The sequence below is a fragment of the Amphibalanus amphitrite genome, unplaced genomic scaffold (genome assembly GCF_019059575.1).
Source record: "Amphibalanus amphitrite isolate SeventyFive unplaced genomic scaffold, NRLGWU_Aamphi_draft 000798F_arrow, whole genome shotgun sequence".
NCBI classification, from domain to species: Eukaryota; Metazoa; Arthropoda; class Thecostraca; order Balanomorpha; family Balanidae; genus Amphibalanus; species Amphibalanus amphitrite.
In genome coordinates, this window is record NW_024882292.1 from 115,502 (window position 1) to 132,891 (window position 17,390).

General features: G+C 50.2%; 1 protein-coding gene across 1 annotated transcript; it reads left to right on the forward strand.

Moving 5' to 3' along the window:
- The first annotated feature begins 12 nt into the window (after positions 1 to 12).
- Positions 13 to 17,274, forward strand: LOC122366332 (DNA-directed RNA polymerase II subunit RPB2). Its single transcript, XM_043338494.1, has 22 exons — positions 13 to 274; positions 1,895 to 2,118; positions 6,579 to 6,783; positions 7,128 to 7,255; positions 7,409 to 7,567; positions 7,760 to 7,924; positions 8,204 to 8,400; positions 8,633 to 8,752; positions 10,258 to 10,444; positions 10,636 to 10,792; positions 11,092 to 11,218; positions 11,498 to 11,609; positions 11,750 to 11,904; positions 12,089 to 12,311; positions 12,502 to 12,771; positions 12,949 to 13,140; positions 13,471 to 13,660; positions 13,971 to 14,107; positions 14,385 to 14,498; positions 14,793 to 14,953; positions 15,397 to 15,592; positions 16,193 to 17,274. The coding sequence occupies exons 1-22, from the start codon at positions 259 to 261 to the stop codon at positions 16,286 to 16,288; spliced, it is 3,531 nt and encodes a 1,176-aa protein (XP_043194429.1). The 5' UTR covers positions 13 to 258; the 3' UTR covers positions 16,289 to 17,274.
- The last annotated feature ends 116 nt before the right edge of the window (positions 17,275 to 17,390 follow it).

Sequence of the window (17,390 nt, forward strand, 5' to 3'; positions counted from 1 at the left end):
GCGACGGAATTTGTTTGCAGTGTTTGCAGTTGATGCGTCGCGTCGTCCGCGACGGGTGAATGCATGTGCGCGCCAGCAGATAACCGGAAATTTACACAGAACTTTGCTGATTTTATTTGTCATAAGGTTGAGACATTCTCTTCATAAAAGTCCTAGTGCATTACTATTGCACTGGAAGCTGCTGTTAATTTGTCCTGGTCGTTTTCCGGCTGGCGGCGTAAGCTTCAACTCTTCAATTTGAAATAAAGAATAGACAAGATGTATGATGAAGAAGGTAAGGAAAAAAGAATTTCAGGGATCTTAACCATACTATGAAATGTGTTTATCTTGATGATATTCTTATTATGTGAAGGCACTTTGCAGGTGCACCTTTTGGCGCGGATTTGGATTTACTGATCTGTGGTGCGGATGTTGCATGGAGCTGTGATGGGCCCAAAGAATGAAAGCAGAGCAAAATTTATCTGCTGGTGCATTGCTGTCCAAGAAAATTAAAGATACAATATTATCTTCCAGGAAATAATTGAACTTCTGTTGCTGTTCTTCATATCGAATGTGGAAATCAAGATGCCTAAACAATGTGCTAAATGTTATGGACCTAGTCAATGCAAGCTGCTATCTACAAGTTCCCAGTGTGGATGGTGTGTGCTGGTGTGGATATGTAACCCTGGATGGTCACCTCTTAATCTGAATCCTCTTTGACTTTGCTGCCCTACTTTGCAGTCTGAGATCTTAATTGTCTACTTATGGTTCACCATATGGAGGGAAGCTGCTTCCATTCCATTCCATTCCAGAATGTTTATTGCATATCGACAACCTAGTAAAACAATCGGAAAATGAACATGAATAACAGAGATAAAGCTGCTGCAATGAACTGCCTTTGAGAACTGATCTATTTGTACCTTCTTCAATATTTAGGAATCTGTTCCAGTAAAACTGCATTCAACAATCTGACTGTGCTCCTACAGATGCCTTCAATCATGTGATGATTGGTCTCTTGGCATTAGCATCAAGGCCTCTCAGAAAGAACTTAATAGTTAATTCACCCTTAGGTTCCTACTCACAATACAAGAAGTTGCTGTATTTCCCCTTCTTATCCAGCACCATCAGACACCAGCATTCTGAAAGGCGTCAAGTGCAAACCACTTCTCATTTTCAGTTAAACTCTCATTCGTTAAACTCTCATGCATTGGAAAGTTGGGTATATTGTGACACTAAGGCAAATAATGCAAAATATAATGAAGCTGTATCCCCAATTGTGACTGTGTCCCTTGTCTGCACAGGTTTTCACAAGTCTGCTGGGAGGCCATGCAGGGCCAGGCAGGGCGAATCAAACAGCATAGAAACACAATTAACTATACATCATCATGACCATTACCATGACAAGAAGGAGCTCTCCTGATGTCCTTTGCCTTATATGTTAGCCAGATCAAGATAATCCTTGATAAGTACTGGAGTAATGCAATACCTATCCCTTATTCCTTAACAAAAAAAAGAAAAGTTAGCCCTTAACATATCAGTTCTTGTGGCCTTGAAGTTTCAGTTTGCTCTAAACAGCAGATTTTTGTTGATACTGAAAACATTCTTTACACACCACAGATACATATGCAGCAGGAACAAAGGATATTGATTATTGATAAGTGATTGGCAGCAGTGCTGTAGACTCAGTTATAGTATCATATGTGATCACTTTATAAAACATTCCATGAATAAGCCAAAAAAATTACCTCACAAATATATTTGCCCCACTGAATCATCTGAGGTGGATACATTTGCCATTTTAAGTCTTAAATGGGTGATCCACTGCTTACCAGTGTTTGTTTAACATCACATGTTGCAGTCACTCAGCTCTCTATTCATTCGCTGATGATTGGATGTCATGGCCAACTCGTTTCAGACATGTACGAGGATGAGGACCAGGAGGAGATCTCTTCGGAGCTCTGGCAGGAGGCCTGCTGGATCGTCATCAACTCCTACTTTGACGAGAAGGGCCTGGTGCGGCAGCAGCTGGACTCGTTCGACGAGTTCATCCAGATGTCCGTGCAGCGGATCGTGGAGGACTCGCCGGCCATCGACCTGCAGGCGGAGGCGCAGCACACGGCTGGAGAGATGGAGACGCCGGTGAGCGCCGCAGGGGAGAAAGGGAGCGTCAGGGGCCGGGTTTGTGGATGGGTTACCATTTACCATGCAGTTTGGGGAAAAATAAGTCAGCCTAATAAGGAAAAAGTAAGTCAGCCTAATCGTGGTAATGGTGGTTCAATGGTAGTGGCTCATTCAATTGCAACTTGATTCATGTAATGATTATTCCACTCACAAAAAAGTCTCCTTTTGCTCTCACTTGGTCGTTGAATACACGTGCCAGGACTGAAGTGACAATAATTAACGCTGGTGTCACACACAAGTTCGCGATTGTTAACAATACAGACATCCAATAGAGAGCCGGAGGTAAAAGTTGGATTTGTTACTAGTCTGTTTTTCGTATCTTCTACCTTCACTCAAAGACGGTAAACTCTCTAATCACGTGCTCCAGCGAACATCTAATTAAATCAACACCGCTGCAAAGTCAATTTTTATCTCGAACGCAAGATCTGCGCAAGATCGAACGTCTGTCCCCTTGGCCTAGCTCGTTAATCAAAATGCAATGTTCATTGTCAAGTGAAATGCATTTGCATAAAAACGTGTCATCATATTTTCATTCTGGCAAAATTATCCCTTTCTAATTTCATTATGTTTTCAAACAACAGAAGGGCAATGACCTTGGTCTCAGACAAGACAAAATGATCGTAACGTTTTCCTTCAACGTTTCTAAGCAAAAGAAATGTGGGTTAGGTGACTGAAATAAGGCGGTGAAGAAGGAGCACAACCAACGAATGACGCCAGAATAACGAACTTACTTCCTTGGATACCAGAAAGAAAAGTGTTGAAGCCCCGACGGTGGTGGCACAGTTAAACTCCGTCATGCTTTCAGCGGAATATAATACGAAAAATGCATACGTGGGTGTTATTGTTGTTATTACCTGCATTTGTGTATCATAATATAAGCCCTAAGGCGTTGGTGATTGCCAGCGGTCAAAAAGTCATGTCAGATGATAAAGATCACCAGCAGCTTTCGACAATACCTAGTAGCTGCTAGAACTAAAGATGTTTCGACGGCGCTGTAGTTTTTTCAATCGGCGCCGATGACCACTGTAGTCCTGGCGCCCCCCCCCCCCCCATAGTTCAATCGGTTGACAAGGTTTGGTCAGATTTGTCCAAACTTGTTGAGCTCGGGAGTTTTTTAAATTTATGACCTTCAGTGGCCTTCACTATTGATCTCATCAAAGTGCGGATTATACTATATACGTATACTGCTGAAAGTATGTAATTGTTGAGAGCCATCGATTCTTGCCCGCGTCTTCGCATCTTTCTTACTTTTCGGGATGATCGCGTGAGGCAGATAGGAAAACTATAAGATGAAGCAAATCTGCCTGGGGACCCCCAAGCGGGCGTGGGCTAAGACAATTTTGTTATTCGTCAGTGTAAAAGTTATCGCAACGTAAATAAAGCAAAACATAAATTAAGCATTTTAAAAAAATATGGCAGAACATAATAACACATTTCGTTTCTTTTGCCCAATGAAAAGGAAGTGCAAGCTTTAAACTATTCTTTAAATGTTCTTAGCAAGAGCGCTTCGCACAATGCAAGTACCTATGAACAGCAAAACGTCCTTGTGTATAGGTCGGTATGCAGTACCAATTAACCGTGGTAACGATAATACAAGCGATGCTCTAGCTTAAAGGTTTCTTTTCCGATTTTATCTGCGCAGCGAAGGCGAACTCCAACACGAGCAACAAACTCCTGCAATGAGTGGTGGGCCATGTGGTCAATATTTGAAAACTATACCCTAAAAACGTGCTGGAGGGGCAAAACATCTTTGAGTGAAGGTAGAAGATACGAAAAACAGACTATAATTGATCTAAAGAGTAATTCGATAAGAAGCTGATCAGATGTTGAGACGCGCGGAAACTCGGCCCCTTCAATAGGTCACAGTTGAGGTCCCCGCAGAGAACGAACGGAACTCTGGGGTAATCGATGAGGACCCGCTGCAGCTGGGCCTCGAGGTCCGTGAAGTCGGCGAGCAGGGCAGCCTCAGAGTCATTGTCAATGTGCCGAAAGTGCGTCAAAAGCCCGCCGTTATCTCATCTCGCTCTTTTAAGCGCCTAGATCACCCTGCACTGTATCACGACTTACTCGATGTCGACTGGGATTATGTTTTCTCTGCCGAAACCGTCAGTGACAAGTGGCATGCTTTCTTGTCGTTCTTCGTACCTGTTTTTGATGTCCATGCCCCAATCAGGCGTGTGTCTATCCGTAACCCGACCGCTCCTCCCGTCTCCGCCGCCACCCGTAACCTCATGTCTCAACGTCGCGCTGCGCTTCGCCATCTAGGCCGCAACTCGAGCGAATAAAGAGACCTAAACCGCTCAGTCCGGGCGGCAGTGCGTCGAGACAGGCGAATAGAGATACGGAGGGAAATTGGGGAGCGGGGCCCCAACAAAGTTTGGCAATGCATCAGGTCAGTGGTAGCCGCGAAGAAGGACGGCCCAGACGTCCAGCCCGATCTATCTGCCGATGATTTAAATTCATTTTTTGTATCTGTCGGTCCTCGTGTCGCTGACGAGATCCGAGCCCAAAACACTCCCACCGATTTGGATGCGCGTCTCACCCGTGTCGGCGCATGCAGTTTTCAACTTCGTGAGATAACACTGGGGGAGCTCGAGCGGATTATTTTCAGCATGCGTAACTCGAGTGCCTGCGGCTCCGACAACGTCTGTGTCCGCATGCTGAAATTCGGATTCCCCGCTTTTGGTGGTGTCATCTTGCATATTATCAATACCTGCTTAATCCAATCTGACATCCCCGATTCATGGAAACATTCCATAGTTCACCCTCTGTTCAAGTCCGGTAACCCTTCAGACCCCGCAAACTTCCGACCCATTTCCCTAGTTCCTGTAATCATGAAAGTAGTTGAACGCATTGTCCATCAGCAGCTCTACGCCTACCTCTCCCATAATCACCTTCTGGCATCCTCCCAGCACGGCTTCCGCCCCCGGCACTCCACGGAAACCGCGTTGCTGTCCGTCACTGAACACATCCTGGCCGCCACTGATAGGGGGGATTTGTCAGTGCTATGCCTTCTCGATCTCAGTAAATGTTTTGACGTGATTGACCACGATCTTCTGATGCAAAAACTGATGTTACACGGCATTGAAATTTCCTGGTTTGCCGCATATCTACATGGACACACTCAGAGCGTGTCTTTGAAAGATGTATCCGGACGTAGAGTGCTGTCTAGGCCTCTTTCTAATGCCATGGGTGCCTTCCAGGGCTCTGCGTTAGGGCCGCTTCTTTTCACCATTATCTCTAACAACTTATCGCTATACGCGGGCGACGCAAAAGTGTTTCAGTATGCCGATGACACTCAAGTATTGGTTAGCGGTCCAGCTCGGGACCTCGAAGTTCTCATCTCGCGCATGGAGGACTCGCTCGCGTCTCTCAACGACTGGTTTTGCGCTAACGCCCTCAAAGTGAACGCAAGTAAAACACAGCTTATTGTATTTGGCACTCGTCAAAATCTACGTAAATTACCAGACTTAAAGTACCATTCCGCGACGCAGCGTTGCAACCGTGCGCACAAGTCGGGAACCTTGGCGTCACTTTCGACAGCACTCTGTCATGGGACGCACACGTCTCTGAACTCTGCCGCCGGTGTACGGGACTGTTGATTGGTCTTTCACACGCGCGCCACTGTCTCCCAGATGGCATCATTCGAACGCTCGTGACGGCACTCGTATCGCGTATCCAGTACTGCCTTTCAGTTTATGGTAATGGGTCCCAAAAAAATTTCGATGGACTCCAAAAAAATTCTTAACTTCGCCGCTAGAGTTATTTTCGGCCGCCGTAAATTTGACCATGTCTCCGACCTGCGAACAAAACTCGGGTGGTTGTCCCCGCGCGATATGTCCGATTTCCACACCCTTGTCATCGCACACAAGGTCATACAGCGCCGAGAACCCTAGCAACTAGCAGCCCTGTTCGTCGCTAATAGCGCTATCCGTGAGAGACCATCCAGGCAAGATCACCTCTTCCATCTTCCCCGTCCGCGGCTGGAAACGGGCAAGCGGCGGTTTGGCTATCGAGCTGCAGCTCTGCTGAACAGCCTGCCACCTCACCTGTCGCAGCTGCCTCCCGCCCGCTTCGCCCGCGCTGTTAAAGCCGCAATCGTGGACGATGAATCAGCACATCGTCGCTGACCAATAGGATGGGGGTGGGTAAGAGCGATGAGGCTGTCATGAGAGTGCTTTGTCCTTGTTTTGACGTGAGTGAATGTGCAAATGTTTTGAATGATTAGATTAGCAACCGCGGATACGGATTCTGAGCAGTAAACGCCACGCACTTTGTATGTGGATCGCTCTTAAATGTAAATACAATACAATACAATACAATGCGCACATCTTTGGATGAACTACCGAGACCTTAGCCATCTACCCGCCAAATACCGACTCACACCGTTACCCTCTGTCCCGTTCTGCCGCCACCAGCCGCGCTACTTGCTCAAGTTCGAGCAGATCTACCTGTCGAAGCCGACACATTGGGAGACGGACGGTGCGCCCTCGGCCATGTTCCCCAACGAGGCCCGACTGCGGAACCTGGTGTACTCGGCGCCGCTCTACGTGGACATCACAAAGACCGTCATCAAGGAGGGCGAGGAGCCGATCGTCACACAGGAGCAGAAGACCTTCATCGGTGGGTGCTGCTGGGGCTAGTGGTGGGATGGAGGGCTTCAATCATCGTAGGCGGTGTTTGGGAGCTGCGAGGAGATTGCTGTGTCGGCACTGAACACGGTCGTTAGTGCTATCTCTTTGTGAAGGATTTGGCTAAGATGTTGTTTTGAAATCCCACGAAGTTGTTAGTTTATTGGCTAGTTTACCGGTGAGGAGTTGTCGGTGAATTTCCTGCGCCTCTCTTTGTGTTATACCGTTTCACCACTCTGACCGGCGGACCGAAGCGGTGCTGGCCCGCCTACCGCTCTGACTGCTGTGTCATGCCGGTCCACCTCCCTGACCCCGCGCCGCCCCGGTCCACCGCAGGCAAGATCCCGATCATGCTGCGCTCCGCGCACTGTCTGCTGTCGGGCCTCACGGACCGCGATTTGACCCAGCTCAACGAGTGTCCGCTCGACCCCGGCGGCTACTTCATCATCAACGGATCCGAAAAGGTACGGCCGTCTCCGCCTATCGACTAGAGTCGGAGATTTAAATTGCAGTATAGCCTGGTGACTTTTCACTATGCTATGTTATCTTGGTGGATTGAATTCCGGGACTCTGCCGTGCGCCCTCCCACCACTCACCAATCGTGTCTGTGCCGACAGGTTTTGATTGCCCAGGAGAAGATGGCCACCAACACTGTGTACGTGTTCAGCATGAGGGACGGCAAGTACCAGTATAAGGCCGAGATCCGCTCCGCCGTCGAGTACTCGTCACGACCCACCTCTACGCTCTGGGTCAACATGCTCGCCAGGACTGGACAGGTATAATTTAACGATTTTGCACTGGAGTAACATTCGCTACGAAGAATCTTGCTTGCTTGCGTGACGTGCTTGTGTATGAAGAATCTCGCTTAGCCATATGCTATTTTTGTTAAGGTTTTCTTTGATATATGTTCACGAGTTCATCCCATTCACTGCTTGGATTTTGCTAATGACGTCTTTCCTCGCTCTCAGAACGTCAAGAAGTCTGCGATCGGCCAGCGGATCATCGCGATCTTGCCATACATCAAGCAGGAGATCCCAATCATGATCGTGTTCCGCGCGCTGGGTTTTGTCGCCGACCGTGATATCCTGGAGCACATTATCTACGACTTCGACGACCCAGAGATGATGGAAATGGTCAGTAGCCGGGGCGGAAAGCGCAGAACGGTGCTGCGGATGACGGGAAAACTGGAAATATTACTTGTCGGCTGACTACAATTATCGCAAGCACATTTTTTTTCTGAAAAAGTATTTTTAAACATTTTTCGAAACAAACAACTGAAAAAATATGCAGGTTTTTGTTGTGTTCTGCTGTGTCGTATTTTGCTCACGTTTTCTATTCACAACCTATTCGCTCGACCATTCCGTCGCCTGTCTCTTGTACTAACTCCCGTGATTTCGTGGTCCGTCCCTCAGGTGAAGCCGTCGCTGGACGAGGCGTTCGTGATCCAGGAGCAGAACGTGGCGCTCAACTTTATCGGAGCTCGCGGCGCCAAGCCGGGAGTCACTAAGGAGAAGCGTATCAAGTACGCCCGCGAGATCCTGCAGAAGGAGATGCTGCCCCACGTCGGCGTCTCAGACTTCTGCGAGACCAAGAAAGCCTACTTCCTCGGGTGAGACGTGGAGGCTGTGTCAATAGCCCTTGATGAAGACTTCTGGTGGTTGGACTGTGCTCAAAATTGGACAGTTACGTCGGGCATCTGGCTGGGCAGAGTCTGGCTTACTGTCAGCTGCAGAGTATGCTGTGTCAATCTTTGTATCCCAATTTTGACGCATGTTGTTCGTTAATTTCGTAGCTCGGCATCTCTATGTTCCCCTAACCACAAAACGCGTGCCTCTCCCCAGTTACATGGTGCACCGCCTGCTGATGGCTTCTCTGGGCCGTCGGGAGCTCGACGACCGAGATCACTACGGAAACAAGCGGCTCGACCTGGCCGGACCGCTGCTGGCCTTCCTCTTCAGAGGGTGAGACTCTGATGCGTTATCTCGCCCTTGTACTCCGCTTGTCTGACTTAACCCGGCACCGCCTGGGCTATTTCCGTACCCACGACAGCCTGGGGGGGGGGGGGGGTCGGATCCGACCCCCCCTGTTATCTCGAGAACCAATGGTCGCATCGAGCCCCGCGAGGCGGCGTTCGAAAGGTCTCTACGAGACCTTCCCAAAGCACTCTTAAGATTTTAAGATTGAGTTCAACTTTCTGGTCAAGGTCAGGTCAAAGGTCAAATTCTGGGGTTTTGCATGATTAGGCTTACGGACAGCGGAATCGATAGCTGCTGCTCGAAACTCACCAAAAATGACCTCAAAGGCCTAGTGAAGGTACCGTGTGCGTATAGGGGTCATACTAAGTACGGGTCAAGGTCAGGTCAGGTCACGAAAGGTCACGGTTTTCACTTTCTGCTACATGGGCGTGCGACACATGTTTTATGGCTTATTTTTCACGCCGAATCCGATGGTAATGGTTATATGTGACCCCAAGTCACTGTGCTGGTGATAAGTGTGCATTGAAAGCATAAAAAATCGTTTATACCATACATAACTAAACGAGGGCTGAGAAAAAGGTCAATTTTTCAACTTTTTATTTTTGACATAAAAATGCACTTTTCTAGACGAGCTTTGTTCCAGAAATCTAGTGGTGCCATTTGTTTTCACATGCGATGTTCAGAAATGCCTCTAATTCACGAAAATGCTTATGACGTCACCATGCCCTATGCATGTTGGAGCTATTTTTTACAATTTGGGGTCAAAAATCAAGATAGAAAGTTGAAATTTGGGACATCTAATGTTCTAATAGAGCTCTATAACATATATTCCGGTTTTTTGGAAAGTCTCAAAATTTTGGATTTTATTAGCTGTTTTCCAAAAAATGTTAAACATTTACCACTTTTTGACTAAAAACGCCATGTAGTTACATCACTAAAATCGATATATCTCAAAATTTTTTGGAAATTTTTTCTTAAAAATTACACAGAAGACGTCAAATTGATGGGGGAGAAGGTATGCCAAGTTTCAAGTTGATAGCGTAAGCGGTTCTTGAGTTATTCAAGAAAAGCGGAGGGGGGGGGGTCGGATCCGACCCCCCCCCCCCCAAGGCGGTCGCGGGTTAATGAAGCTATCCATCTGTTTATTTGCTGATTGAATGAATGAGTGAATGGGTGGATGAATGGATAAATGGATGGATGGATGAATGAGTGAATGAATGAATGAATGAATGAATGAATGAATGAATGAAATGGTCACTTGCTTACGTTCAAAGCAATGGGCATTTGGTTAGTCCATGTTTGTCTGGACGTTTATTCTAGCTCTACTGTCGTTCGCCACTTTTTCTATCCCAGCCGTACCTACGTTTATCGTAAAACTGTTGCTGCTTGTTTGTTTGTTTTGTTGGGTTAGGCCCTTTCGGTCCAATTAGACCATTTCAGAGCCGAAAGGATAATAGGAATAATAGGAAGTTGCTGCTTGTTTTCTCCAGCCTGTTCAAGAATCTGCTGAAGGAGGTGCGCATGTACGCGCAGAAGTTTATTGACAACGGGAAGGACTTTGGCCTGCACCTGGCCGTGAAGACGTCTACCATCACGGATGGCCTGAAGTACTCGCTGGCCACGGGCAACTGGGGAGACCAGAAGAAGGCGCATCAGGCCCGCGCCGGCGTCTCCCAGGTAGGTGGGCGGGGATTCCTGGGGGTTTGAACTGTTATCTAACATACAACCTATGGTGTTTGTGATGCTCTGTCAGCAAATGTCTTCGCACCGTGCTTTGACCGTTCCCCCCGTGTATTCGCACCGTGCTGTGACCGGATCTCTCTCGGTGTGTTCGCACCCTGCTCTGACCGTTCTCCCCCTGCGCTCAGGTGTTGAACCGACTGACGTTCGCCTCGACCCTGTCGCATCTGCGGAGAGTCAACTCGCCGATCGGTCGAGACGGAAAGCTGGCCAAGCCGCGTCAGCTGCACAACACCCTGTGGGGGATGATCTGCCCGGCCGAGACGCCCGAGGGAGCCGCCGTCGGTCAGTGATCCGCTCAGAATGTGCAGACCCTATGAGTGTTCCGCTACGTAATTCAGAACAGATGAGGAGTGATTGTGATGCGAACCGCCCGTCAGATTTAAGAGTGATGTTTGCAGATTGATTCAAACGCTGCAGCGGACCGTTTGCTTGTAACTTTTTGGTAGCGTTATTCTCGTTCTCGGTGGTTTGGTTACCACGTGAGCCCTCTCTCCCACGTAGGTATTGCCGTTTCCTGATAAAATCTCTCCACCCATGCTGTGGTGCATGTCTTGTGACCATTGTGTGTCGTCTGCTCGCAGGTCTGGTAAAGAACCTGGCCCTGATGGCGTACATTTCTGTGGGCTCTCAGCCGTCGCCCATCCTCGAGTTCCTGGAAGAGTGGAGCATGGAGAATCTGGAGGAGATCGCGCCCAGCGCCATCATCGAGTCAGTACCACGCTCGCCCGCGGCGTGTAACCTTGCTCTGCGCTGTACCAGTGTCCGGCGTCGGCTGGCTGTAATTCCATTACGCTTACTTTGAATGTTATCATAAGCAGCCAATGTTAAAAGAGCGTCTTCCACGGCTGTCTATCAGTTTATGAAAAAATATAAGTTGGTACTTTTTATCGCTCTTAGATTTTAGCATCGGCCCTGCATTTTTAGCTCGTCTGCTTCTTGATGGATCCATCACTTTGTCTAATGTATGGTGGTGTTGTGTTTCCTCAGCGCGACCAAGATCTTTGTGAACGGCTGCTGGGTGGGCATCCACCGCGACCCTGAGCAGCTGATGACCACTCTGAGGAAGCTGCGCCGGCAGATGGACATCATCGTCTCGGAGGTGAGACTTATAGACCCCGGTGGACTATTTGTGTCAACTGGAGAGTGTATTTAATGTACTTACAGACTGTGGCCTGACTCACACTCCGCTCACTGCCTATTTACCTGATTCACAACCACTTCCACCTGTCTGCCCGGTAGGTGTGTATGGTGCGCGATATCCGCGACCGCGAGATCCGGATCTACACGGACGCCGGTCGGATCTGCCGGCCGCTGCTGATCGTCGAGAAGGGCCAGCTGCTGCTCAAGAAGCGGCACATCGACATGCTGAAGGGCCGCGAGTACAACAACTACAGGTGACTGCAGTACGCTCATGATACGGCTGGTCTGAGGTGGCGGCGCGGTGGTCGGATCTCCTGGCCGAACCCTGCTGACATATCAGTCCTCATTCATGGTATGTGTCTCATGTCATTCCTAGATCGTTTGCGCTTCATATCGTGCAGAGTAGCGCGTAACAGACGTTCCTTTTGCCTCTGACAGCTGGCACGACCTGGTGGCCTCTGGCGTGGTCGAGTACATCGACTGCCTGGAGGAGGAGACCACCATGATCGCCATGACGCCCGACGACCTGAACGGCGAGAAGGACAACGTCTACTGCACCACGTACACGCACTGCGAGATCCACCCGGCCATGATCCTGGGCGTGTGCGCGTCCATCATCCCCTTCCCGGATCACAACCAGAGCCCCAGGAACACCTACCAGGTGGGTGCAGCCAGGGTTCTAGGAACACTTAGAACACTTGTGCAGACTGCAGAGTGTAAACAAGAAAATGCCAAGTGGCCGGCGCAGTTAAGGTTCCGTTATTTAATCATTATTGACTGATTATATTTCAACACCATCTTTTTTCAAATATCCCTCTGGGTATCGTCTAACCTCTTTCTCCCGTTCGCAGAGCGCTATGGGTAAGCAGGCCATGGGCGTGTACATCACCAACTACCACGTGCGTATGGACACGCTGGCGCACGTGCTGTTCTACCCGCAAAAGCCGCTGGTCACCACGCGCAGCATGGAGTACCTGCGGTTCCGCGAGCTGCCGGCCGGCATCAACTCGATCGTGGCGATCGCCTGCTACACGGGCTACAACCAGGAGGACTCGGTGGTCATGAACGCCTCCGCCGTGGAGAGGGGCTTCTTCCGGTCCTGCTTCTACCGTAGCTACAAGGTACGACGGTGCTGAGCGTAGGACTGGGGTGGGCGGTGACCGAAGCACATAAAAACAATAGATATTCTACAACTTGGCATGCCGTGCTGCTCAATACGAAAATACTGAAGGATGTGGGCCCGATGCCGTATTTTCTTACGCTGCTGAATAGTGATCAACACCCTCCCCTCCTGACAGGACGCCGAAACGAAGAAGATCGGCGACCAGGAGGAGACGTTCGAGCGTCCGTCGCGCGACACGTGCCAGGGCATGCGTAACGCCATCTACGAGAAGCTCGACGACGACGGCATCGTGGCGCCGGGTGTGCGCGTCTCCGGTGACGACGTCATCATCGGCAAGACCATCGTGCTGCCCGAGAACGACGACGAGGTCAGGGAGTCGAGAGGGGGATGTCGAGCTGGGAAAGGGTTACTGAGGCTCAGTAACCCTTTCCCAGCTAACTGAGGTGGGCAGGGTAATTAAAGTGGAGGCTGGTGATGATCTGGCGGTATAAGAGGATTTATAGTTGGATGTGTATACTCCAATTCATTGCGCTTTTGCAGCGTGTGCCAGTTTCCTTTTTATAGCCATCGAACTGTTTGACGTTGTTGCTAGTATGTCCTGCGTAGTTGTAATTATTGGCGACGGGCCCCTGCTGCTGCCGGAATGCCGAGTTATATCCGCACCGTAACACTCCTTTCCCCCGTGCGACCTGTCCAGCTGGAGGGCTCGGCCAAACGGTTCACCAAGCGGGACGCCTCGACGTTCCTCCGCAACTCGGAAACGGGTATCGTCGACCAGGTGATGCTGACGCTCAACAACGACGGCTACAAGTTCACCAAGATCCGGGTGCGCTCCATCCGCATCCCACAGATCGGCGACAAGTTCGCCTCCCGGCACGGACAGAAGGGTGAGCGGTTCGGCGACCTGGCTGAACAGTTTGGTGCAGATTCTGCAGTGGCGTTGTTTTATCGGTTGTTCGCGTGATTAACCATAGTATAGTATACTGGTTTGCAGTGATAATTTTCTGTTGGCGTTGGACTCCAGTTCTATTAGGTGAAACAATTTGGTACGATGATTGTAAACTAGCAAAACAACGACCGAATCCATAAAAAGCACTATCAAGTGCAGCATGCCCTCGTGTCTTCTCCCATTATCTCGTTACTGTCTCTTTTTTGTTTTGCCCGTTGTTGACCATTTGTATCCCGCCCGCGTCACAGGTACTTGCGGTATCCAGTTCCGCCAGGAGGACATGCCGTTCACAGCCGAGGGTATCACCCCGGACATCATCATCAACCCGCACGCCATCCCCTCGCGTATGACCATCGGTCACTTGATCGAGTGTCTACAGGGAAAGGTGAGAGGCAGACGGGGGATGGGTAGGATGGAGGGGAGATAGAGAAGGGACAAAAGGAGAAAGACGGGGAGGAGACATTCACTAGTCGCGTGTAGGTTAGTAGAGCATCACATATTTGGATTGATGTTATGTGGGTGTGATTTGTTGGTAATTTGACTGGGTTACGTAATATATAATTGTAAAATAATTTTGTAGCTCCATATTTTTTCCGTGCTTCCTTACCCACTCATTTATGTGGTTTGTGGGCTGAACTCCGTGTTTGCGTTGCGTGTTTCAGGTGTCTTCCAACAAGGGCGAGATCGGTGACGCCACGCCGTTTAACGACGCCGTGAACGTGCAGAAGGTCTCGGAGCTGCTCAAGGACTACGGCTACCACCTGAGAGGCAACGAGGTGGGCACTGTTCACACTGCGCTATTCAGTTCAGAGTCTGATGGGAGTGGTGCTTGAGTTAGAGTTTAAACGAGTGCACGAGGGATTTACTTGGCTGTTAAAAAGTTTGACGATTATTGAGAAAGCGTAAGCTTGAAGAGTAAACGATTGGCGCATCGTATCGTGGATAATTCAGTTGTGTTCGCTGTGTGCGAACATTGTTAAGTTTGTCCTATATTTCAGTCCTTGTCCCTCCCCTTCAGTCCTTCACCCCTGATCGGGTTCCCCCGCTGACCGCGCACCCTCCTCCGTCAGATTATGTACTGCGGGCACACGGGCCGTAAGATGCAGGCCCAGATTTTCCTGGGGCCCACTTACTACCAGCGTCTGAAGCACATGGTCGACGACAAGATCCACTCGCGGGCGCGCGGACCCGTTCAGATCCTGGTCCGGCAGCCCATGGAGGGTCGAGCCAGGTCAGTGGCGCGATCGGTGGGATGGCCAGCGGTGGGCGGTGGGGCGCGGCGGAAAGGGGACCTGGTCGATTGTTGTCGATCATAGCTAATTTTGGTATAATTCGGAATGTTTTTCGTGTTTATCTGGATTACAAAACAGGGTTATATATACACAGGTAGTCTATGCCGACACTTTTGAAGTGACCGTTTAATTATCTTTATCACCGATCCGTGTCTGACCAGACCATCCGACGGTCTGTGACTGTCTGTGACTGTCTCTGACCTGTCCGTCTTTGCGTCTGCCCAGAGAGGGACGGCAGTCTGGCCGTTCCTATATAACATGTGTCTGTGTCCGCCCACTCAGGAACGACGGTCTGACCGTTCTGATCTGACCTGCTGTATCTGCCCGCACAGGGACGGCGGTCTGTGGCCCTTCTGTTCTAACCTGATATCTACTCTCACAGGGACGGTGGCCTGCGTTTCGGTGAGATGGAGCGCGACTGTCAGATCGCCCACGGAGCCGCTCAGTTCCTGCGAGAGCGACTGTTCGAGGTCAGCGACCCGTACCGAGTGCATGTCTGCAACTTCTGCGGCCTCATCTGTATCGCCAACCTCCGCAACAACACCTTCGAGTGCAAGGGCTGCAAGAACAAGACTCAGGTACGGTGTGGGCGCGGGCTTGTGATGATGGGGCTGGGTGTTTTGGTATCGGGTCGAGTTGTCGCGCATGGAGCCTGGAGAATCAATTGTCAAGTGTCAGTTTAGAACGATGACTCAGCTTCGGATCTTGGTCGGCCCAGTCAGTCACGAGTGGTTCAACTGCGTCACCAACGAGCCACTTCCTCTCCAATTTAAGCCGCATAACTGCCTGTGCTCACTGTGTGGCGCGTCATCTCGTGTAGTCCAATGACAGTGAGGTGCGGGCTGAGTCGTTAAGTAGTTCATGTTCGCATTGTTAGTCGTGGCGTCTCAGAGAGGATTTATGTTTTATTTGGAAGTCCCCAGACTTGACTCTCGGACGTCAATAGATCTTTTGACAAGTGTATCTCATGTTTTCCAGATCGCCATTGACCCACTAGGATTTCCCATTGGATCGTACTTTCATCCAACGCCATAAGAGTGCATTGTCTAAGTGTTTTCCTGTCATTTCATTGCTTATTTTTCGTAGCTCAAATCAAATTCAGCCACCTCAATTTTAAAATGTCTCTGTATGTGCGGTAGCGTTCCGTTTCTGACTGAGTCTTTCCCGTTCTTTCGCAGATATCTCAAGTTCGGATGCCGTACGCCTGTAAACTGCTCTTCCAGGAGCTTATGTCGATGAACATCGCACCGCGCATGATGGTGCTCAACAACTGAGGTACTGTTCCCGTCGTCGACTGAGCTCGCCCGTCATTAGACAGTCAGTCTGTCATAAGAAAAACTCTGTCAATCATCAGACCGTCGGCCTGTCATCACACTCGGTCTATCTCATCCGAGTTCAGCATCTCGTCAGCTGAACCCTAGCAATTGTATACAACTCCCGTCGGTAACTGGCCTCCCGTTAGCAGACCCCACCACCTAAGTGCCGCCAGTCTACCATAGTCTCACACCTGAGCAACGGCACCAGACCGTAAGGCGGTACCACTGGCCGCGCCCGCTTTGTCCGTCACTCTCGCTGTTCCGTCGCTCTACCCGTTCCCCCTCGTTCATTTCCGGTCGGTGGTGAACTGAATGCTAGCAGCGAGCTGTGTTCTGAAGCGGGCTGGAGAGTGACCGGAGGGTGTATCGTTCGGAAGAGTGGCTGCGGCCGGTGCGTGACATGGTGCACTGGGGACGGGTGTGGCGCGACTGCGGCGAGCGCGGCGCACCGGGAGATGCGCTCCACCGGTCCGGCGTGACGCGGTGGTCGGCGGAGTAACGGCGCGTGACGACCAGGCGCCGCCACCATGACGGTCGACCGTGGGTTTGTTCCACGCTGCGACTGACCGAGAGGTCCATTGGCGGTCAGCCCGTCGGCCCCGGACTGCAGTGTGGTGTTCGTGTCGGCCCCGGCGGCGGTCGGCGTAGGCAAGGGTTGGACCAGGACCAGGGTGGGGATAAAGGCCGAGAGGCGGGGAAAATGCTGTGAGGGCGCGCCCCCAGCCGGGGAGCGTGTCTTACTGTGCTCTGTGAAGTGCACTGAGCGCTGTCTGGTGCACAGTCCGCAGTGCACAATGATAGTGCATTGTCTTGTCCGAAAGTGTGACTTGACGCGCCCTACCGCCCCGGCAGGGTGTCGTCTCTGTGAAGTGTCGTGTACTCTGTTCATTGCTCTCATCGTGAAAATGACACTCAATACAAGGTGTATTGGTAATTATTGTAAACCACGATTGTTTCTGGGGCGGTGAAAATGTGGCGAATGCTCATCAATAATTTAAGTGATTGCTCATGCACGTTTTAGGTGACATTACAAACGTGCTTCGTATTGACACCGACGGTA